The sequence below is a fragment of the Lipophrys pholis genome (genome assembly GCF_963383615.2).
Source record: "Lipophrys pholis genome assembly, chromosome: 7".
Classification (NCBI taxonomy): Eukaryota; Metazoa; Chordata; class Actinopteri; order Blenniiformes; family Blenniidae; genus Lipophrys; species Lipophrys pholis.
Genome location: NC_137638.1, coordinates 21,807,338 through 21,832,154, shown reverse-complemented (window position 1 = coordinate 21,832,154; position 24,817 = coordinate 21,807,338). Strand labels below are relative to the sequence as shown.

Below are 24,817 nucleotides of genomic sequence, written 5' to 3'. Positions count from 1 at the left end.
GTTTTAAACGTGGGCAGCTGAGAGATAATCGATCACTGCACAGGTAACCTGACCCACTTTGGGAAATGTACCGTGGCCAGCATGTGGCCATTTTCTGCTTACCGAAGACTCACAGGGTATATGGTGCTTTTTCTTTCTCACACACACACACACACACACATACATCTACACTGCCCTAAATCAACAGTCTCCTCTGTTACATCTGACAACTCCAGCCTCCAGTGAGGGGGAAACAGTGTAGGGAGAGTGGCTGGCCCAGATGGCATTACTCGGTAGCTTCTCAGATGAAACTGAAAGATCTCTGGAAGCTGTTGTACTTTTATCATCAGTTTTCTCTCTTGCCACGGACACATTCACACACTCTGTTACCCTTGCACTTCTTTTTGCTTTCACAATTGTGACAATCCTCAGTAATACCTGGAGCTCATTCTTTAGCAATCCACTTGTATCATCAGCTCTATATGAAGTACTGTAGCATTAATGAGCTGACCTGACAGATTGTTCAGGAACATCATCATCATCATCAAATCATACCTTCTACTGGGACAATATAGAAAGTGTGGTATTGAACTAAAACCTATTCAGCATGAGGAAGAAGTGCGAATGTGAGTTAATCACGTGTTTTGCTCTCACTGCGAAGAGGCGACAGTTCTAATTTTAAATGACATTTATTTGATGAGTTTTGTCCGACTCTGCTGGTGTAGCTTTGGTCACCATTGAGAGCAGGAGTAATTTTATCCCCCTGCGATTAACGTAATTCAGAAGAAGGGGGTCCTGTGTGAGTGCATGTCATGTACTAGAGGCACTAAACTATAGCCTTGTAAACAAGAAACTAGCGAGGACTCTGGAATTTATTATTGTATATTTTAAATAAGGTAGTAAAAGTTCCCCACATTATTTCAATAAACTCGGGCCTATAAAATGTCCAAAACCAAATTTAATTAATCCAGTGAGCTATGGCTTAATTACCTTGTGACCACACCATCACATGCATTGAGATAATCTAATAATCTAGTTGTCCATTCAATAAAACAGAGCATTTAGACAAACAATTTGTTTTCTGATAGTTGCCGTGTTTTAAACATCATTAAACATAAATTATATACCTAAACGCTCGTATGAGAAGGAGAAGTAGAGATATCACAGAGAAGAAACATTTGGTTGCTGCTTAGAAATTCGAGTTTCCCATCAAGTGTACTTTATTACTTCACTGTTGGTTTTAACAGTGGTGTCAAAGCTACTTTTTTTAAGCTCAACTTCTCTTACAATGTGAATGTGCTAATGTAAATTCTGACTGCAGGAAAGAATTAGATTAAACATTTTATTCAAAGGTTAACTGAAATATGATAACTATTTTTACCATCACATAATCTGAATTTAAATCATAGTTACTTTATTATTTTTCTGTTCATTCGTTAGTTTCCTACAGCAAAACGTGACATGACAAATGACCGCAGACAAATGTCTGCACAGGTGTAACAGAACTACCTTAACATTTGTTTTGCATTATCTTGTCAATTCAATCATTTCCACTGGCTCCTGATGGAAATATCTGACTGCAGAGCTGTTCACAGCTCGTTGCTAACTTTGTCTGTCGACTGTTAAGTGTTGGCCAATTACCATACAGTGGGATTTCGAGCTCTATCATAAAAATGAGGATGATAGGAGAGACAACAGTGAATTCTAACAAAATAGTTGTTGGTGTCAAGCCAGAAAAAAGAGAGTGGCGATCCAGGGGATTGTTCAGGAGAAGCCACACGGAAATCTATGTGTTTACTTTTGTACAAAGTATAAGTCGCTCAATACCTCAGGTGACTTTTCATCGTGATTGACTAAGTAATAGAAACATTGTCTGATTGGTGCAAATTTGAAATTAACTGTCAAACCCTTCGTGGACGTAATACATTTTATATGGTGAACAGCTTTTGAAAAATAACAACACACCGAACTGTTTGCATTTTTACTAATCTCAAAATGCTCCTCGAGTAATAGGAGTATAAAAGTAAGTTGCGGGATTTTCTTTAGGTACCTTCCCTATAATACATCTTTTTCACTGCGTACATTACACAATCTTTCCTGATGGCATTCGGCGCTGGTTTTGCAGTCAACGCATGTGTTAATTGGTGACCTTTTCCCCACACTTTGTACGGTTTGCTGCAGTGTGTGACTTTAATCAGACGGGAGCTACAGCGGAGAGAGTTGCTTTGCTTGCTGGATACACACGAGGGTGGTAAGACGAGTGAAGGGAAGGTAAAGAAAACCGAGTGGAGAGGCAGTGGGAGGAATGGAGCCACTGGAAAGAAACAGTTGTGCATTTAATTCCAATGCATGGATTAGTACTGCTAACTATAATCTCCAAGGGAATACGGTATAGCGGAAAATTGCAGCCATAACTGTCAAGGCTTCATCCTTTGCTTTACAATGTCTCACGCCAACTGTACTTTATGTATTATTAATGCAAACATTATCAATAAGGCCTCAGACTTATCTACAGATTGGTCGATGTGTGGTTGTGAATGCGTCAATTATGGCTTCCCCCTTCACTTTTTAATATTCTTACTCTGAACTTCTCTTTGTAAAAAGAAAAAAAGCCTCACTGGAAGTTTCAAGCACATACTTTTCGCTGAAGTTTTCCGACATAATTGCTTCATATGTGACTAATGGGTATTTAATTAGTGCTAATAACAGTTCTGCAGCCTTATGCCAATTGTTTCATTATTATTTCAGGGACCGTTCATCTTTTGTGTTACGTGTAAACGTTGTTGAAGGGGGTGATGTTTTTCTTGTGCGGGTAGTATTTAGGGAGTTCAGATAACCTTGAACAGACTACTCGCTCTTTACCAAAACTAGAAGTGCTGGGTAATGTGTGTGAGGCATGCTTGATTTAGCATTCATCCCCTGATGTTATATGACATCTTTAGCAAGTGGTGGAGACAAGACGAAAGGTGACAAAGTCCACGAAGCGATGAAGAAGACATGATGTTCAGGTCAGCAATCGCATGTATGGCTCACTAGTCCGGGTTGAAGAGTTCATCCATGTTTAATCAAGCAAGATTTGATACAACCGGTGGTCATCGCCAAAACTGAGTGACTTCATGTGACAAAACAAGGGAAAGGCCAGAACAAGATGAACAAGGTTGATGACCGTGGTAACAAGTGAGCTCTGAACTGACAACAAACATGTAGGCAGAAAGCGTCGACAGGAGGAGAGAGAACTGACGGGACACAGTCGAGCACAACAAAGGAATCGGGGGACAGCAGACACACAGGGGACGAGGCGTGACGAGATCTGAACTGAGAGGAGTATTAAAAACACTGAAGATACACCACAGAAGCCACAACGTGAAACATGAAAAGAACCTCAGAAGATGACACGGTATGACTTGACTAGTTTGCAGGATATTATGTTTTAATAATTACATCTGCCCAATAAAAGAGAGACTGCCAACAGTTTGGACGTAAACATACTGGATACTCTACCTGTGAGACAGATCAGACATGTTGCTGTTAGTGAGGAGGGATGTGGGAGAGCCACACCACTCTGATCACTGAGCACTGCCAGCTCTTGGCGGAAATGTCCCACTAATAATGTTAAGGTCACATGTATTTAATAGAAATAAATGAACCTCAATGTTTGTTTTTCCTAAGGATCTTCATATTTAAATATTTTGTTGTTATTGGCTGCAATCCAGATAAAATAAAAATCACAACTGGAACCGTCAGGTGGTTGTGCCCTGATAAAACAGACCTGCAACTGTCATATCTGTTACACGTATAGTTGTGCATTAAGCTCAGTTCTGAGCTCTGAGTTCAATGGAATATTCATTTTGGACTCAACTAATTTCTTTTTGATGATTATTTAAGAATAAAAAAATCAGGAAATTAAGCAAGTTTTGTTACAATGTTTGAGGGTAACTTGCTTTTATAATAAGATTAAAACATTCTTTTGATAATTTATTCTCATGATTAAGTAGAATAAGAATCCCCAAGATTTCCCCATGTGGTTTTGTTCTGTTTTCATTTTGTTATAAAAAAAAAAATGAAGTAGCTACGGAGCACCAAAATATGGTTTACATTTTTTATTAACTTGCCATTTGCAAAATGCTTTCAAGTGTTTATTGTTTAAAAAGGAACAATAAGAAGCAAGCTGGGAAAACTCCAGCTCCCCTGTCAGAAGCATTTCACCCTCCGCTTTCTTCACGGATCAGACTCTCAGAATAGCAGACAGGGCGAGACCAGATCCCTGACATTAGTAACAAGCCAATTTTCCTGTCACCAAACAAGACACAGTTATATTCATGCATAAGTAAGTCATTCAAAATAAAGCAAAAACAGGTTTGATTAAAAGAAGTGACTCTCAGGTGGGTACTTGTTTATTTTTATTTTTTTTATAATTTTTTATTCAGTCATGCAGGAGAGGCTGAGTCACCAGTCAGATTTTGTTGGTTTCAATTCTCTGCTGAGTAAGGGAGCGAAAGGTTGTGTCATGTGACAGCGAAAGCTAAAGTGCCTCGTGTTTTGACTGAATGCCATCTGTCTACATTGCCCTTTTAGAGTATTGACTGAGAATTCCAATGAGTACAGTGGTGCCAAAAAAAAAAAAAAAAAAGTAGATTTCTGTCCAGACACATTTAAGAGAAAATAGCAGTGGGTAAAAGGCACAATCATTTCTGACTAGAGCAGCACAGACACCGTCTCAGGGTCACCAGGTGAAATTTCGGCGGATGAACATGAGCGAAACACATTGAAGCTCGTCCATTAGTATGAGTATATTTTCATTTTTAATCAAAATGCATTCATAGCACTCACCTTGCAAGGTCGCTGCCACATTCTAAGGATTCTCATCACAGTTTTTATGACGTGTCAACCCATCGGATACAGTGAAAAAACAAGAGTGTCAAAAGAGTGAAATAGTCGAATCTCGGCTTTGTCGGGATTCATTGTTTGCTTTGGCTTTTAACGTCAAGTGACAAAAGGACGCACAAGGCTGTTGAGTCCTATTGATTGAACCAGGGTCAAACTCCCTCGTCGAGAATTTGCACATGAGCGTTAGAAGCTGCAGTGACAGGCAGTTTATTTGAAAGTGACATTAAAACAGGGCAATAATGAGAGGAGAGGAGAGGGGGGGAGAAGGGGAAAGGAGACGAGAGATAAGGTCGGAAGATCACAAAAAAAACATGAGAAGAAAAAGCAATGAAAGGGTTGGGAGGGGCACAGCCACGGAGAGAAAACATCTTTTGTTTTTCTCATTTGCTTCATGTAACTGCTATTATGTTGGCAACCATTGTGTCATCGTTATTGCTGTGCTCTCTGCAGATGAACGAGAGATATGGCTTCTAAAGCCTCTCTGGGCTGAAGACTGAGGGAAGTGATAAGAGTGAGAAGCTTTAATTTCACATTTAGCAGAAATTATCATCCGTGGAAGAACGCGTATTTGTAGACAGAGGGGAAGTCTCTAAAGCAGACACGACTCTCAATTAACTGTTTTTTTCTCTATTAATGAAGCTATTAGAAGACTTTGGACTCTGATAACTGTTTTTTCTTCTGTCTCTTCTCTTTCATAAAGAAATGGCTTCCAAGACTGACACTCATCTGATTTAAGTCACATTGTTTGTCACGGTCATGAAGTGATAGGAATAAGAATCCATATAAAAAGCCATTAGTTTTCTATTACTGCCAAGCTGGATGGACAGGCACTCAGCGCTCAGCTGAATCACTGTGTTTAAAGTGTCAGGTTGGTTGAAAGAAGTCTACCTCTGTGGGGGCTCCCCTGCCACTTCCCTGGGGGCTGAGTGGCTGAAATGACCATAAAACTCTGTTGAGCTAGACAGCCTGTAATTTCAGCAGCGAGAGGCGCTTCGCCGAGGTATAATGGAAAGCCCGTGGAAGCCATGAAATGTGCTGCATCCTGGTGTTGGAACACCATTGTCTGAACACTCAGGACACCTCTCTAAACTTTAAATTACTGTTTTTAAGCCATCATTGTCTGAAAGAGCTCCGCTTCTAAAAAGAAACATAGTGCTCGCTCAGTTTCTTTAATCTTCTGTGGTCTTTGCAATTCCTGCAGGAATCTGACATTCACAGTCTGTATTAATACAAAAGCAGAATATCTACTGCTCATAGGAAATAGAAAAATTAGAAAGGTGGTAAAATAGTCGCATTGTGTGGGCACAGTGGAGTTCTTCTCCCTCCTCTTTTGCCTCTTGGATCTTCTTTATCACCTGTAGTATGATTGCAGTTACAAATGTCTGTTTTCAAATGCTACAGAAGCTGAAAGGTATAGGTGGAGGTTTGTAAGATTATGTACTTGCATTATGTACTTGTGTATTGTTGTTCCAGTGTGTATTTGCATGTAAGTGTGCGCATGAAATGGTTGAGTCGGCATAGCTCCAGCGTTCTGAGGCAGAGTTTCACACGTGATGTAAGCAGCATGCCATGTTGAGAGTCTCTCCGGTTGATTTGCGAGGAGAGTGGATGGAGATGGAGTAATGAAGTGTATCTGAGTAGGGTTTGCTGCTGGAGGTCCAAGCCCATCACGCCACATTGACGACTTCCCTGCTACGGTGAAAGATGCAAAAAGAAAGTCCCAAATGGACAGGAAAGTTGTTGATGTACCCCCCGGCCAAAAAATAACATCCCTCAGCCAAATATCTGCTTATTTGTCAGCTTAAGATGAAGTTTAACAGCACATAAGTCCTTAAGTCACAGCAGCAGCAAAGGGACTTTCTCTGTGATAAACTGAACTGTGCATGCAGCATGGACTCCCCTCGATAAGTTACCTGAATGACAATGTCCCTCCTGCCAGAAGCAATGTATTCTTTGTTTGCAGATAAACATGCAGGTGGAGTCTCTGTATCATTACAATGCATCTCATCTAATCCAATTACTCTACAACCTTATGAAAAAGCTAGAAAATGATGAATAAGTGAGCAAGTGCCACTGTATAATAGGTGATGCCATGCATATTTAAAGACAAGGCAGTATGTTAATTTCTGTGACATTAACATTTTACCTTTTCAGGCTGGTGGTGGGCAGCGGTGTGCACTATCAGCACTTTGATGTTTTTTTTCTTTTAATATCACTTTCTTAATCCTAAATGAGTCAGTAAAAGCTTTCCTCATAGTATAATTCAACAAATATAGTGACGATAACACAATTTATCGTTTATAACTTTCGCAGTCGATCAATGTGAAGATAACAGAAGCAAATGTGCAATTTCCATATTTTTCCACGTACTCCTGTTCTCTTAGGATTTGATGTGCTGAAGATACTACATATTTTATACTTTAATTTTGAGCTATTTGATCAACCTGAATATTTTAGACAACTCTTATGAAAACTCTTTTTAAAACTTTAGTGACAATAGCAACTATTCTATTATGGTAAACTCGGATAGATAACAATGTAATTGCTATCTATGTTAGTGCTCACGCCAGTGGGCTCCCCCTTGTGGTCCCCCTTGGCGGTGAGGCAGAGATCATAGGATGTGGCTTTGGGCTTTGTCTGTTCTTAGGTCCTCTCTAAGTTCTTCAGCGTACTGCTGAAGAACTTAGAGAGAAACAGGAAGTGTTCAGCCCTCTTGCCTCATAGCGAGAATTTCCGCAGTTCAAATCCAGCTTTGAGTTCTTTCTGTGTTGAGTTTGCAACGTTGTCGGTGTGTGTGTGTGTGTGTGTGTGTGTGTGTGTGTGTGTGTGTGTGTGTGTGTGTGTGTGTGTGTGTGTGTGTGTGTGTGTGTGTGTGTGTGTGGATGCACTTGATGCTGACATGTGACTTTAAATCCAAGATACTTGTGATTGTGAGTATGTGTGACTGTCTGTGTTTGCCTTGTGATGGACCGCCCATGATGCACTCCGTCTTTGCCTTTAGCCCCCTGGGGTTGGCTCCAACACCCTGCAACCTCAGATTGAAATAAAGTGCTATAAAAAAGAGGAATGAATGGAAAAAAATGTAGAGCAGATATGGGAAATGGCAAATTACTATAAGCCAGTGTTTGGCTTGAATGTAATATTTTGACAAATCAAACATCAGAGAGGGGCTCCAGTCTTCTCCAGAGAGTATCTGAGTTAAAGGGGAGTATTTGTTCATATGTACTGATTCATGCTTCTTAGTTGGGGTATGGGCTTTTGCATGGCACGCATAAACATATTGTTAGTAAAATAAATAGATTAGTTTAATGAGTTATCCAATGAACAATCATTCTCTGTTTAGTCAACCATCGACTGAATCAATGATTAACCCAACCAGGCGATTCGTCGTTAAAACACTTACATGCAGTGCATATATGAAATGATTGAGATCATGTTTGTTTTACAAAATCGCAATGATTTACACATCTTAAAACATTTTCACATCGTTTCAGTGCGACATCTACAGCACACCACTGATCAAGATCAGAAAAAAGTGGATCTTACAAGCAGCATGAGCAATAAAATGACCGCTGCTGTGGACAGAAGTGACTATGGTGTTGACACTGTTTGGTTTTTATTTTTCTGAATATTCTTTTGAAAAGCGTCTCACTCTCACTACAAAATGGAGAAGAAGAAGAAAAAGCTTTTGACTGCAGAAAATAACTCTTCAGACTTAGAGTAACTAACAAGAAAAAGAAATAGTGACACTTAGGGGATTTTCTCTCCCCCTGATAGTTGTATTAAAATATCCATCACACTCATCTTTATGCCCTCTATAAAGCAACAGCCAACAGACAGCAATGTGGTCTCAGTCACATGATATGAAAATAATGGTTGGAAACCTGGAGTCCCAACATCAGTGGTTAGAAATGAAAGCTGCTGGCATTCTGGCTGGCATCTGTCTGCTAATTCATCAATGTATAGTTCAAATCTGTCTCAATTATGCTGAAAGTGACGTATATCTCTAAAAAATTAACCCCAATATTGGCAATTAAAAGAACAAGTCAAATGATGATACAAAAGGCAGAAAGAAAGTAAAACGAGAGAGCGGTAAAGTATAGCTTTCACTGTTGTTTACTTGGTGTGTCTGTGTGTGTGCGTGCGTGTGTGCGCTAAGGATGTGGCAGCCTGAGGTCCATTACACTACCTTTGAACTTAAGGTTGAAGAAAGTGGTCAAGCCAGGTCAGAATGAATGAGTCATGACATGACGGATAAACACAGAGAGAGAGAGAGAGAGAGAGAGAGAGAGAGAGAGAGAGAGAGAGAGAGAGAGAGAGAGATGTGCAATGGATTGTGATTCACTTAGTGGGCAGCTGTGATGTGAACACTACAGACAGAGCAACTTTGCACACGCTACTCCCAATAAACCTACTTAAGTGGATTAGCAATGCCACCCTGAGGGCCTCCACAGACTTAAAACTGTTATCACAAACACACCGAAACAAAACATACTATTTTTATCAGTCCCCCTCAGTTTGTTAGGGAAAAGAAGTTGGGATACAGTAGAGATGTCCAGGATAAGAATGGAAATTACAGCCAAAAGATGTTATTGATATCCTTTCTCATCTGTATACGCGTGCACTCCTACTGGCTGCTGTGATGACAGGAAAGAGCTCGTTTGTGGTGAAGCATGAGTGAAAACTCATTTGATATTCAGAGCAACCTGTTGTACTGGCCTAGAAACAGATGTTGTATATACATTTTAGGTTTGATGCCGAGCGTAATTGGAAGCTGTTCTGTATTGGAAACGTTGCCAGCATTCAATGCAGCGTTGTTTTTAATTCATGCATGTGGCTGTTTCTGTTCATCTGCCAATGTGTTTAGTGTGCATCTTTCTCTCTGTGCAGGTCCAGGCTGGCTGACTACGTAGTGAACTGCTGGACACCTCCAGACACAGTGAGCACCTGCCCCAACCAAGACAATCATCAGGCCTGCTTGGCATCCTATGCCAGGCTCATCGGTCAGTAACACGGCTGAGGGTGACACTGTGATGGATTGAGATGGTGTTTGTGTGAGGGAGGGAGTGAACAAGATGGGCACGAACTGGGTGAATGCAACAGAAATACGCAGTCGGAGTGACAATAGCTTTCTGAAATTTCAAATACCTCAAGAGAAATTGTTTTGGTGAGTCTCATCATGAGAACACGGCAGAGTAGTGATGCTCTCATTTTTTCCCCCCCTGCTGGCCTCATATCTCCAGCAGCACACTGGACATCAGTTCACTACGAGAAGTAATTATAGAGCAGAGGCACAGAGAGTGTGTTTACTTAATTAAAACACTTGATGACCATCTGTTTGCTCATAATATATGTTGTGTGAACAATATACACAAACCAGTACTTTCATATTTTTCAACCCCAGCCCGGAACGTTGAGCTGCTGCTTCAAAATACAAAATTCACACAGGATATCTGTTTTTTTGCTGTTTAGTCGTTGCTGGAGTGTCTATATTTCAGTATCTGTCAGTGCTTCACCACCATATGTCATAAATCATGCAGTATGAAGTGATAATGTGCAACGGCGCTTCCTGTATTTCTCTGGAAAATGCTACACAAAGTGTATCAAACACTCATGACTCCAGCTAAAAGCATTGACACGCAGACATTTGGTACAGTGGTGTCATATTTAAAAAGGGCACACACTCTCTACAGCAGCTACTTTGCAGGATATTTATAAAATAATGGCCTCTTTACATCTAAAATAAAGCACTGCAGTAGGCTCACCTTCCCATATACTCAAACATGTGTGACTCCTATGAGTAATATCTTATGTACTTTGTGCAATATCCATTATTGTCCACTGGTGACTCCTAACTGTTTGTCCTAATGTATGCATCTGTTGTTTTTTTGCATGAACACCCTCACAGGGACCGAGATGACTCCCAACTATGTTGACAGCAGCTTCTCCAACTGGACTATCTCCCCATGGTGTACCTGCAAAGGCAGCGGAAACCAAGAGGCGGAGTGTCTGACCTTCCTGGGTTATTTTAACAATAACCCATGCCTAAGTGAGCCAGCCAGACACATGCATACTCTGCATACATCTGAAATGTGTTTTGTAACTGATAGGGGTCCAACCGTCATGTAATATTGATAAGAGCAGAAGCGCATCATGCGGTACTTACTCTTACTGCTGTGTAAGAGCCGGGTGAGCCATGAACTTCGATCTAATGCAACTTTAATGGTTCCATGTCAGAATCTGCTTTTCAGTGACGTGAAGCTCTGTTTCCGTATTACCGTATATGTGATTTTACTGAGGGGTGGAGGGTGGTGCAACATCTGAGTGAGAAAATAATGAGCAGCAGAAGCTCGTACGTGGTCTCAAGATACGCAGGTATCAAAAAAAGTTTTTTGTCAAAATCAAAAGAAAAAACACAATGTATTGTTGTGTTTTTGTGACAGTGAGAAAAAATTTTAATTGGAGGAATTAGGTGAGAGATTTGTCAAAGGGTGTATGGTAGGATGGGCTTGAGTTCTTACATAGCTGGATACGACTTATCCGCAGACACTCCTTTATGCACTGATTAAGTTGGAATTAAACGCTCTTAGTTTCTCAGTAGCAAGTAATTTCTTATCGCTTCTCATCCCTCCTTTGGGCAAGATCTGCCCAGACTTTAATGCAAAAGAAACCATTTGCATGTCATTTTCACATTCAATCTGAGAGAGTTAAAGGGCTTATCCCTTACGGGAGAAAAATGTCATGAAAAGGAACAGAACAGCACAAATGGTATAATGGGGAAGGCTAAAGTACATACCATCTGTACATCTAATGCATAACACACTGGGTGCAGCATGACGGAGGGGTTACTTCAAATACCCTGCTGCTTTTTTTCACGGGAGAGTAAAATATAGCGAGTTCCTCCCTTGTGATGGCGTCGCGAGCGGTGTCATCAGAGCTACAAGACGGCCGCCGCCTTTAACATGTTCTATTGTGTGGATAATGCTTTCTGACCATTTCAATAGATTGCTGGGTTGCCGTTTTAGCTGAGTGTGCAGGATGAGGGATGAGGCCGAGAGCTGAGGAGGCGTCTTGAAAAATAACACAAAATGCAGCATATCCTCTCTGCAGTCAAGGGGAACAGGCGATAAACTTCGACACACCAGGGAGGAGGATGTACACAACATAAACCCACTGTACATATTTTTCACCCCGTCCCTTAACCTGTAAGACATCATGTAAAAGTTCCTGAAAACAAATCAACTGTAGCCTCAGTGGACAATGTATTAAAATGCAAATCGACTGATTTTGAGAATATAATGAGGTTCAAAACACTGTTTATTCAACAACCAAGTCAATACTCGTTGTGATTTATTTTAACCTTGTTGACATCCGCAGCAAATGCCTCCACTTGACTGCTGCGATGTTGTCCTTGTTGGTATGCATGCTTGCCCTTCTTATTCATGGGTCCAAACATTTCCACTTCAGTGTTTTATGTGCTTTTTGGTCTAGAATGGAGTGCACCGAGGTTTCTGGGCATGAAGTCCTTGCTTGTTTAGTGTTTCTCTTATAATGTGTACTGATAGTCTTGCTCTCGTCTTTATCGGGTCCTTCTGCAAAGCATTTGGCAGCAATGCTTGCCGAGGGTTTTTTTCAGGGGATGTTTTGCAGACTATATTTCTCCCAGGAGAAATGATACTTCTTTCATTCTCGCTTTTGCTACTCTTTACTTTTGCTTTTAGTGTGTTTGTCTGTGTCAATTAATTCTTTAACACCGATGTGACGAACCAAACGAAAACCATGTGTCAAACAATTCATTCCCTATCCTCACACTGTTTCTTATTTTACCTTACAGGTTCAGGTGGTAGAATATTTCCGCTGGAGAATATTTCCAGAATATATATTTGACAAAAATTTGTGGAAAGGCCAACAGAGAACATTTCAGCGAAAAGGATTTCATAATAGTTGAGCCTCCTCTCATCGCGTATCTTAATCTTGTTCTTTTCTCCAATATCTCTTGTTTCATCTGGCCCTGCAAGAAGGACAATGCAGGCAATGCCTTGGGGGTTAAAGAAAAACTCATCCCGAGTCATTAAAAAATTGAATCGCTATTGGCAATGGGTTTAATCACCCAGTGGAACATTTGGGTGCAGTAAAACATCCTGGGTGGAGGCCCTCCAGCCAACTAGTTTGAGTTATGACTTTATTCCCCCCATCTTACAGCATCTGTAGGGGTGTAGCTAGCTATAGCCGACCCTGACAAACAGATGTGTAACATCGCATGTCTCAGCAGTACTCCACTCGCTCTTCTCTCAAGTAGTTAGGCTTCGCTGTTGAACTTGTTCAGCTGTTTCCTCTTTGTGCTCCTAATTTCCAGCGGAAGCTCAGATCACCAGTGTCGACAAGAATGAAAAAGCTAAACGGGGGGCTTCTGTGTTTGTTATGTGTGCAGGTGGTAGTGTGTGTGTGTTTTGTTGTATTGTATATACACTTGTGTAGGCGTTCACAGAATGTGACAGACAAATCTGTATGGCCATGCATCAGCAGTGCCCGGGACTGTGTGGCCATCTGATTATGCAAGTGCATTCCACACCTCTCCTATTTGTCCTGTGTGGCGGTGGTGAAATGCCGTTTCTCCTTTGTTTGGGAATGTTTTGAATTTGATCAGTCACATAAATCTATTCAAAGTCATCTCTGCATGCTGACCTTATAATGGAGGTTGTTGCCAAGCAATTACATGCCTTGCCTTCTCTCCGGCTGAACAAAGAGAAACAAGCCTCGTGTTTTAAACGGATGAGCAGTGAAAAGGTACTCAGCCCTATTTTACCATATCTAGCTGGAAAGCTGACTGAACAGGGATTTATCACATTTTTGCAGAGACTCACGCATGCACTTAGACACAAATTTACACACATGCGTACAGTACATCTGCCGGCGTAGATACACAAGTGCTCATATGTATTCACAGACTGATGTCCTCTGTTTGAACTGATTGATTTGTTACTTTAAAAAAAAAATTTCATTGGCTTTCCATGCTGCAAACAAATTAGGGCTCATCATCTCAAGTGCAGAATATTATGCCACTATTTGGTCAGCTTGTTGCAAATCAAGAATGGCTGTTGCAACATGAAAAGGGTTTTGTAATGAACTGAGAAGGCAAACCAAACTTGTTTATTTTTGATAAATGTGTCCATTGTGACTCTGTTGGATTCCCATATAGGGGGATAATTGCCAGCTAAATTGATAACATAAACATGCTAGGTGGTCCGAGGGACGGCACAGCTTCCGATATTAAACATAAGGCATTATTGGTATTTTGTTAGACAGTAAAATCCTCAGCGGTCTCCCCTGTGACAGATTTTACGAACCCATCACTGATTGCTGTTTGTGATTAGTTTGGCGTACAACTCTCAAGCTTACTGATGAAGCATAAAGACTGGCTCTCTGTCTTCTCTTTACTCCCTCCTTCCTCAATCCCACTCTGCCGTTCTTCATTCCCTTAGTTGCCAAAGATTGGGCAGGAGACCAAGAAGTTGACTTAGAGCTGTCTGTCTGCTAACTGGCTTCTCACTGGGACGGCAGTCAAAAACAAATGACTTTATATCTTTGTCCCTGCAGGAAATGCCATTCAGGCCTTCGGTTATGGGACAGACAACACACAGAACAAAACAGCGTTTATCCCCGGCCCCTCAGCGACATCAAAGACGGGGCCTGATTGGTCCATGGGCATCTCAGAGCATCCATCTGTCACTATGCCAAAGGTAATTGATTCTTCCTCTTGACATGACATCAGAAACAACACATCTACAGTACATGCACAAAGAGGTCTCATTTACTGCCTATGAAAGTTTAGTTGGCTGTTGGAGAGAAGGGAGTTAGTCTTTGAGTTTTGGTCTTGTCATACTTGGGGTGCCTCTTTGTGTAACATTTAAACAGATTTTTTTTTTTTTTCTCCAGCTGCAATACAAATGTATCCATATATTTTCATCACTTTCCAGCAACTTCTTTGCATAAATTATTTCGCGAGAACGTAACGCAAGAGGAACCACAAAAACACTCCTCCACTCTGTCTCGATGAAAGGAGGATTTTGTACAGTGGCAAAATCATAAAGCTCAACATGATATAACATTCACATTCACATCACAGTCTATCTCTATGCCTGTTAAAGCAATTGGCACATCAAAACAGACTCTTTATGATAAGACAGTTTCTGCTACACCCAAGATGATGACATGTGGTTGAAATATTATATTTTGCTTTCAGACAATGAAATAGTAAAAGGAGAGGGAGGTGGGGGTTTAATCTGGATTAGAGGTTCTAAAATACTGGCCCAGGGCCTGTTCTCTCCTGAATGCTGTCTACTCCCAAAACTGCAGTCAACTCCACTATAACTGGGTTCACCGTCTGGAGCGGAAGAAACATCGCTTTTTGCAGCGCTGCACAATTCCATGTGTGTTTGTCTTTTAATAGAAGTGCACTTATTTTCTCCTTTTCAAATACATGTCAAAATGACAAAGCCATGTTGTCACCCACTTGAACGGGACAGAAATATTTCACTGTGCACTTTGGGCAAAAGAGGTTTTTTTTTCTTCTTTTAACTCTAACGCTTCAGTTTGATTAGTGCTCATGATGAAAAATTCATTTTTTTTACAGATCTGTTTTAGATGTGCCGAACAGCCTTCTAGTATGAGACTAATGATGTTTTTCACCTTTACAGGAGACCCGGTTTGCAAGCTTGGCTGAATGAGATGTTGTAGTATAAAACTCTACTACAGCAGCTGATGTCGTCGTTCACGTTATATTTTCATTGACTTTTAAGAGATCCAAATATGGGTCGCGTACACAGTTTATGAATGCAAATTTGTGAGCCGAATGAATGACTCTCATTAAGACATTTTACATCACAGCCTTTAAATGGCCACCCTGTATCCGAGTCATGCAGCATTGTGCTGTACACACAAGCCCTCATTGCTATAGAGACAGCAAACTAAAAGCTTAGAAATGTTGCAAAGAGGAAAATTAATGAACGGGGAGCAGTGATAACAATATCAGTGAGTCTGCCTGGTAAAGGTGAACAAGATAGAAAGAGAGAGGGATGGATGTGGGAACTGCTTCCTCTTAAGGTTTTGTACATGTGCGCATGTTTGTGTTTGTGTGTTTGTATGTGTGTGTGTGTGTGTCAGTATTGATGCACTGCTCAGTGCCTGTCTCACTGCAGCATGGTGTTTAATTTATTGTAAAAATGGTAATTAGGAAACAATAAGACGTGTGATTACTCAAGCAGGAAGTTTATAATTAGAGAGAGAGCTGGTAGGGACATTTTGGGCAGCCCTGCGCTCTCAGACAACTATGCTTGGCAATTAAAACTTGTCAAACTTCCATGGCAGATAAATTGGGGGAGCGTTGTTATGGTATGATTCTTCTTGGCACAGGACTGACTGTCCAAAGCCACAAATCTTAAAGTGGATAGCGCGGACCCCATGGAACCACACATGAACATGTTTACGCATACATATCTAGAAATGATCCGTGTGTAGTAATATATGACGTACTTGATGTATAGACAGTATCACCATGACACCAAGTCACAAGATAATTGAGTAAAAGATAATCTGCACTCTGTGCTCATGCCAGTCAGCTTCTCACTCATACGTTAGTGAGTATTTTCAGCTAATTTGGATGCATAATTATTCAAAATGTCACTGCCAGTTGTTGTGGGCTTTATCCATTGCTCAGTGAGTAAACACGTGGGCTGAAGCTCGGTCCTATGAGTATTATAAGGACCTTGCAGATTAACTGGATCTGTATCATGCCCGAGTATGATTGCGCCCCACTCTTAACTCCCCCCTTGGGCAGCATTCACGTTAAGTTTTGTCCCCAAGTGGAATTACATCATCATCATCATCATCATCATCATCATCATCATCATCATCATCATCTGTGCGTCACTTATATGCACAGATATAATGTGCATCAAAACCAACCGAAATAGTTTTTGCAGCTAACTTTACAATGGTGATTTGCCTCATATTACTGCTGCCCCTGTTTCTTAAACATGCAGGATGATTCACACAGTTCAGAATTTCAGCTTAATTGACTTTGGATGCTTATGTGCAACCAGATCTCCAGCAATCATCTAATTGGATCCAAAGAGTGATCCCTCAGCAGAGATCTCGTTTGGAAAAATAAAAAACATAGAAAAATAAAAAAAATTACAAAACAGCTAAGAATGCATGATCACAAGTCTTCCTTTGTTCATATCGAAAACAGACTTTCAATGTACTAATGTGTTTCTGTGAAGTTTGACAAAGAACTTGCGTTGAAGTGTTTGCTGTAGTCCCAGGGTCGGTGTGGCTCTCTCTGATAAGATGGGTTTTGTGTGACTCACAACTATAATCCTGATTTGAATTTCAATGCCTTCACTTAACGAATTCTTAAGCAACAGCTTGTTTAATTTGCACTGTTCATTTTTATCTCATTAATAGTTTCATTTACACTGTGATTCAGAGCAGAGTGTGTATATGAATCCACCCCCCTCCTTGCCACTAACCTTCTAACCAGTGGGAGGCTCACGCTGTCTGTGTGCCAATGTAAGATTGTCACTGTTGATTTCCAGCTCAGTTGAATGGAATTGACTGTGGACAGAAGCCGCATAACTCAGGGTTACTCAATAACTGGCCTTGGGGTAATGCAGCCCCGTGTGTATTTCACGATGAGCTGATTGATAATAAAACCATGCAGCGTCTACATGTGTAGTTAGTGGTGCAATGACAAGTGAGATCGGTGCTTAATGGCATAAATAAAAGTTTGGAGTACTCTCCATCCTCTCCTTCTCTCTGTGCACGTCGAAGCACGGGCAAACGAGTGCATGTTTTGACATTGTCGGTATTCAGTCACGGTGTGCGCATGTGTTTGTGCTTTATCCATTTGTTTACTTGTACGTGTACCTTCTCTCAAGCCTCAGAGTATGTGTGGATATTGGCTGCAGCCAGAGATCTGGACTCATGTCAACAGGCTGCTGCCACACATCACTGCCCTTGCTAATTAATTGGCTTTTAGTCGCGGATGTGTTTGGTGCATTGTCAAGCTACCCACCGCTGCCCCTCCGCCCACCTCTGTTTTTTTGGCGACTGTCATTTCAATCATTTCCTTGTAAAGTGTGAATGCAAAAGCCAAGGTACTGAGATAACTACAGCTTTTTGGACACTGCATCTCCTTTGTCATCCTTGCGCTTCCATCTTTCATCTTTCCATTCATAGGAGTAAAATATGCTTAATTTGTTAATATAATTCAACTTTATTTTCTCATTTACGTGCTACCCTGTTCTGGTAGAAGATGAAGGGTGGCTACATATCATCTGTGTAGATTTTATTTTTTTCTCCATATACAGGAAAATGGACCAAAGTGCAATCTCTGCAGAGGTTGCATTGGTGAAGATGAGGTGAAGGGATGGTGGAGGTGGAGGAGGAGGAGGAGGAGGAGAAAATGTTTCATGTTCCTTTATGATGTACCTCTATATTGCTATGCTGGACTGAAAATGGTGCCTCTGCAAATTGAGCAGGACTCCTTTAACTTGAAGGCAAATGGCTATGCTTTGTGCTGCAATGATACCAGAAAATTGAAAAAGTATTCAAAATGTTAACAATTTTGCAAAAGAGCACATAATAAAGCCCATTGTCATGTGTGTATAACAGAGGAACTGTTGAGGCCATAGAATGTAATATGTGAACTGATTCCTACTCCTCTCTGCCTCAGTGTGAACAGTGTGGTGAACTGCGCTCTTTATTCTCTGTCTGCACACTGTACATAAGTTTATTTTCTCTTGTGCATGGGGATAAACATTGTAGTGTTGTAATTGTGAACAGTCAAACAATGGGGTCTTACAGCTGTTTTGTTCAGCCTTTACTTGCTGTCGGAGAGGCCCTTTAAAAAACTGCAAAGACATCCAGAGTTGCTGCTGGCTTCTGTAGAGTGTGTTTGGCTTCGTCGCATGTTTTGCTTGTAAATAAAGTCTGTAATGATAGCTTTAAAAACTGTTTAGAGACTTGCTGGCACAACCTAAAAGAGTTTAAAAAAAAAAGTGCTCACAAGAAGCTTTTCTTTGTTGCCAGCTTGTTTAAGAAGCAGGGAGCATACTGAGCAGCAGGAGCTTGAAATATACTTCACATATCAAAACATTTGGTGGATCAAACCCTTAATGTTCGTGCCAAAGTGGGTCTGCCATGGATACATGTAATTTCTCACTCTGACTTTCTGACTCGTGTTTTCTCCTCTTGTCTTCCGCTTTGACCCCGTCCCGTCTCACTGGCCTCCCGTCCCCTCCCATCCCTTATCAAATGCCAAAACATGAGAGCAGCATGAGTGTCTGAGTCATGTCTAACCTTTACACATCTCTCTCTCCCCCTGTGTGTCCCTCTATCTGCTCAGTATCCTGAACCAATAGGTGGCCTGGGCCTGGAAGAGGACCACTCTCCTTGTCTCTGTGCCAGTGTCTGGGCTCTGCTTCCCAGCTTGGCTTTGGCTCTGGTCCTGGCCCAGCATGCCTTATAGAAGCGCCAGGAGGAGAAAAAAGAGGTCATCCACCCACAAGCTGATCCCAAATGCAGAAGGTGTTATTACTGAGACTGATATTAAGAAGGCTGGATCTCTGGACAGATGACATAAGTGGCATTTATGAAAGCGGACAACAAAAGGGCACGAGAGGTGGAAATCATTGAAATTATACAACTGTGAATTTGTGGTTCATTTGATGTATTGTTTGGACAGACCACGACTGTGATGGAGCAAATGACTTTACAAAGGACCCTGAGTCGAAAAGGGCCATGATGGCCTTTTTCTGGGAACAACTCTCCCGCTGACTGAGTCACAAAAACCTGGAGGATTGAAGCTGCTCATGTCAAAGACTTCGGCACTTTTCTCACCAAAGCAGGGGGAGCAGGATGAACAACATAATTAAAAGAAGACAGGATTGACAGAAAAGCAATTGTTGCAGAGAGAAAAGAAATGAGCATGAGCTAAATATCGTATAGTGAGAACGAAAAAAGAAAGAGAGAGACTTCTTTTTGTCCTGAATTGGTTCTTGACTTAATGTTCTTCTGGATGAATAGACCACAAATTTCTGGGCGGGGATGGGGGATGATTACATTCTGTCTCTTCAACACTAGTGTAAACTCTAAACTGTAAAGCCTACTCAGTGTTCTAAGTGTCGGTATAGTATCCGTGACCATAATCTACAGTGCAGATCTTTCATTTGGGTGCTACAGTATACTTTATCCAGGAGGCGGTTAAAAACAACTAAAGGCGTGACGTTAACAATTAATGGTTCTATGGTCATTTAAGATGTTGTTGTTGCTGACTGTGGGTGTTCGCCATATGTCCACCTGCACATGTGTATATTTCTGTCTATGTATATATAAACAACACTTTTCTTTCATCCAACTTAAAGATATCTACTACCTTAAAAAGAACATTATTGTATGCTAAAGATGGCTCTGTATCGGTGCCAATGGAAGGCCTTCATTATCTGCATTTATATTTGTCTATTGAGGTTTGATCACAAAGAATGTATACAGGGATGAGATTAAATGAGCTCAAGCTGCTTGGAAAGCCATAACCTGTGTGCGACTATCATACTATGTTTACTGAGTGTGTGTGCTTGCTTATTACGGTGTGCGTGTGTGTTCTCACGCAGGAGAAAAGTAGCTGGTGAGGAGCATTTTTAAAATTGCTGCTGTGTGGGGGGTCCATTTCTCCCCTCAGAGAGCTAGACATTATGATGCATATTATAATAAACATGCAGGGTTTTTGAAAGTAAACTTATGCTCCAGATCTTTAGCCTGTTTGATTGTGTGGCCCAACAAAAAAAAAAAAAAAACCTTGTTGTTCATCATTTTAATGTTCCCACATTGTTTAACCTGTCCTTTGAGAAGACGTTTTTGTCAAGAGAAACGATAAAAGCATAAACAATTGATAAATGTAGGCTCACGAGCCAGCGTATTGGGTTCAATGCAATGTCATCCAATGCAACAGCTTTGTCTGTACTCCGATCCTGTTAATTCAATTAAATGTTGTTTATAATATAACTGCATTTAGACCATCTAAGTAACTGGGGCAGTTTTTCTGCATCACCTGTTTTGCCGACTGCCACCCACATCAACGTTATTAAAAGACACTTCCTTGATTTCTGTAACAATTTCAACAAAAAGATTTTATTAATATCTTACAAGCTCTTATATTGGTTTACCATGCACAGATTTACTAAGTCAGTATCTGCAACTGACAGTATATTCCATATGGGCCTGTGAGTGTTATTAAGGCTGATTATTATGAAGATTGGCTTGCCGAAATGTCAGCTCGTCCTTTGAATGGCTCCCCAACTGACTGCAAATTGTTCCACATGGGCAGATTTGTTGCATTTGAATTACAAAGTTTCCACCAGACAGATTTCTTTGTTTTGAACTGGAGGAGTCGATGTCTTCAGCCACTCAGGGCTCACTATTAAGCGATTTATCTGTGTGACTGCAATTCTCCATGCCACATGTCTTTGCAAAACACTCAGACACTGTGAATGTTATTGGACCTTTAGTGAAGAAAATCACATTTCAACATTTGGAGAATTATTATACCCAATATATTTTGCTTTTCCCCTCAAACAAACTGTCTGACAGACACTGGCGTGATTGCAGATGACAGACTTATTTTTACATAATTATGACTGCGTCCCCCCCCCCCCCAAAACCAATGAATGAGTGATGATTTTTACCAACAATATTTCTGCTGAAAATATTTACATTTGGAAAACAAAAAATCTGCATCAGCTATAGTGCTGAATCACATAAGTGTATGCCAGGGAAGCAAATAGCCTTATGTTAGTGGCCAATTTAGGAAAGGTTTACAGCCTGTCATGGGTCACAGATGTGAAATTAAACTCTGCTCAGTGTGTTATTGTTAACTGTGGTTGCACCACCGTATGGCTGGGTCTGGTAGAAATTACAGCAATTTTTGAAACTGGTGAGTTTACTGCGCCAGGCTTTTGAGAGCATGAAATGTCAAAGGAATACAGCCTGTTTATTTTTTTTTCTTTGTCAGGTCCACATTCACTACATTTGAACAGTGACCCAATGTTTGATGTTTTTTGCCCAGGTAGTCCGGTTTTCCTTTCAGATGCCAAAAGAGATCTAGTGAAACTAAAAGGCAAAAAGTACAAACAATATCATTTTATTTTTTAGTTGTTGTTTTTTTTAATTGATCACTGGACTAATAGTCACTCTTTTGAAACACCTAGTCAATATATCAAATGTTTAAAACATAAATTGACAAAACGCATCAGTAAATTTTTTTTCCAAAGCAAGACTACAACTCCAGCACACATCTAAAATCTTCTTCTTTTTTTTTTTTATCTGCTATTGCTCCTGGCAGTGCTGCAGTCCTTTTGAATTATAATATACCTCAGACAGGTTTACAAGCTGCTCTACATTATTCGCCAGTCACAGAAAACAAGTTGGTTTTTTTTTCAATACATTCATCTTAGCAAAATAACAAAAACAAGTCTGATTGGGCAAAGTAGTTCAATTCGAGGGATTCTATCCAAAGCACATATGCAACATCAACAGTAAATGTCAAGCTCAGTGTGTGAGTGAGATCGAGAGCCTGAAAAAATAAATGAGTAGAGCTTCCTATCTTACATCAATATTAGATAATTTCAGAGGGAGAAATTCATCAAAGATGAAGCAGAGCTGCCAATTCTCCCGCAAGAACAGCCTCAGTCATCCATAATGCAATACAGCCACAATGTAGTCCAGACCCAATCACAGATGTACGCAACCAGCTGCTCAACATTTTTTTTTCCCCTTTCAACAGACATCAAAAAGAAAAAAGAAAAAAAAAAACTATTATTTCTATGAGCTTCCATTTTCATATTAATTCACTTACAATGTGTATTTGTGCAGGATGAGTTTGTCCTGTTTGACATTTTGGCCCTCCTTGAACTGCGGTCACTTAGAGCTCCATGTATTTTACATTGGACCTGAATTATTTAGACCTGAGTGGAGTTTATTACTGGGAAAAGCTCAAATGCAAACAGACTGCAGCATTTGTACCTGAATGATAACAAGACTCCAGTGATGTACTGTGGAAGTGTCACTGATTGACACTTCAGGCTTCACATTTGACACCATGGATTTTCTTTTTTTCTTCTTTTCACAAGGCTTTGTTTGCCCTCTGTGTGTGTGTGTGGAACCGTCAAGCCTCCGCAGGATGCCACAGATGTAAATAACAGAATTCATGTCTTTGGTGTGCATCCCGCTGCACAAATGCAACACGCGAGTGAACTCCTGCACGGTTTGTGTGCAGTTTACGGTCCGCTCCATCAGAAAATTTACAGCTAAAAGCTCTCCGAGCTCTCTATTTGGGCAGCTGTCACCAGAACAATCACGTTCACACCTTCCCGCCTATTAATCAAAATTTTGACTTGGTCAGTTTGTTGCTTACTCTCCAGAAAAATTGATGACGCACCGTGAGTGATTATACAGTCAGCTTCCCATAAAGCCGATCAAAACCAGCAGATAAATTAAAGGTTTTGACATGTGGAAAATGCAAATAAACTCATCAAAATTCAAACCTCCCTGTTCTTCATATCCCTGTCCCTCGGGGGGGGGGGGGGGGGGGGGGGGGGGGGGGGGGGGGGTTGAGTTTGGGGTAAAAAAAGACAGCATATCAGCATTTCTTATACAGCTTAAGAGAATGTATATGCAGGAGATCTACACACTGCACAGCACCATTAAGAAATGTATTTTGATGGAAATATCACCGGTGTAGGAGTACAGCAATTGGACAGCATAAAAAAAAAAAAAGCACAATAAAGTGATGTGGCAACTGGGTTTGAATGTTAGATGTAAAGCGAAAATGATTTTGTTATCTGCGTGAACACAACTGAAGTTCCTGAGACAGAAATCCAGAGGACACGTGTACCTGTGTTCGGCTGCACAGCTCTGAAGTGAAAAGCAGCAGTATAGTTACAACGTGCACTTTTCTTTATCCCATGTCCTTACTTTTCCGTCTTTGAGTGCTGAGTGTGTTTGAGTGCATGTGTAAACAAGGCTGTCTGCACGTGGATATAATTGAAAAGGGCGAGCGAGTCACAAATCTTGAAACAGTGAATTTATAAGGAAAGCGTTTTCCCTCTCGCTTTTTTTCTTTCCAGTGTTTCGTAGGAAATCCTTATGGAGTCCAGTTTATTTCTTCTCTTTGCAGATGAGGACAAGAGGAGAAGCGGAGGAGGTAGGTAGCGGAGAGAGGTTTTGGGGGCACGGGAATAAGAAAGCGGCAGGTAGCTGTACATTTCACAGTTGATTAATGAGTCAGTGGGATGATGTCTCTTATCAACACTCTGCACATGGCGGAGAGGGAAGAAAGGTTTACTGGGGCTAGGGATGCTCCAATCGCAGATGGCGCCCATTGCCATCCCATCATCCTTTTCTGTGTTCACCCACCTGTTTTTGTGGGGTACTTCTTTTTTCTTTTTTTTTTTTTTCGGTTTGTAGCTGATGAAACCAAAAGCTTTATATCCTGAGTTAGGTAAGACGCCAGTGAGTTTTGTCTGGGAATTATGTGATACATCTGCTACTGCCGAGTTCACAGTGTGTTTCGTGGTCTTTGTTTGGAGATTACCACAGGAACTGATGTAAACGCTTGTAATGAGTTGTTAGTGTGGCTTGTGTCACCATAAGGAAGGAGAGTATGGTGGGCCGCCTGCTGACAGCTGAGCAAGATCAGCCCGCACAGTATTTGGTGATAGAGATGTGGCCGAAAATACATCACTTTCACGCTTGGCAGGATCGGATGTTAGATATAAACTCCTGTTTATCAAGTTTGATACGCAGCCCGGATGTGTTGGTTCTTGATAAATATGTATGGCATGCACTAATGGCTCTCTAAACCGACGTGATACGCGCTGAGAATGATAGTTCTTTC

General features: G+C 40.9%; 1 protein-coding gene across 2 annotated transcripts in view; it reads left to right on the top strand.

The window, feature by feature from the left end:
• LOC308112593 (GDNF family receptor alpha-2-like) overlaps positions 1–21,023 on the top strand; it is a 59,738-nt gene extending 38,715 nt beyond the window's left edge. Inside the window, exons 5-8 of one of the 2 annotated variants that reach the window (XM_080468253.1) lie at positions 9,757–9,869; positions 10,775–10,915; positions 14,464–14,606; positions 19,274–21,023. In XM_080468253.1, the coding sequence (XP_080324379.1) occupies positions 9,757–9,869; positions 10,775–10,915; positions 14,464–14,606; positions 19,274–19,396 (520 nt within the window). In that variant the 3' untranslated portion in view covers positions 19,397–21,023. The remainder of the gene's footprint in view (positions 1–9,756; positions 9,870–10,774; positions 10,916–14,463; positions 14,607–19,273) is intronic. The other variant, XM_080468254.1, reaches the window with a different exon arrangement.
• The last annotated feature ends 3,794 nt before the right edge of the window (positions 21,024–24,817 follow it).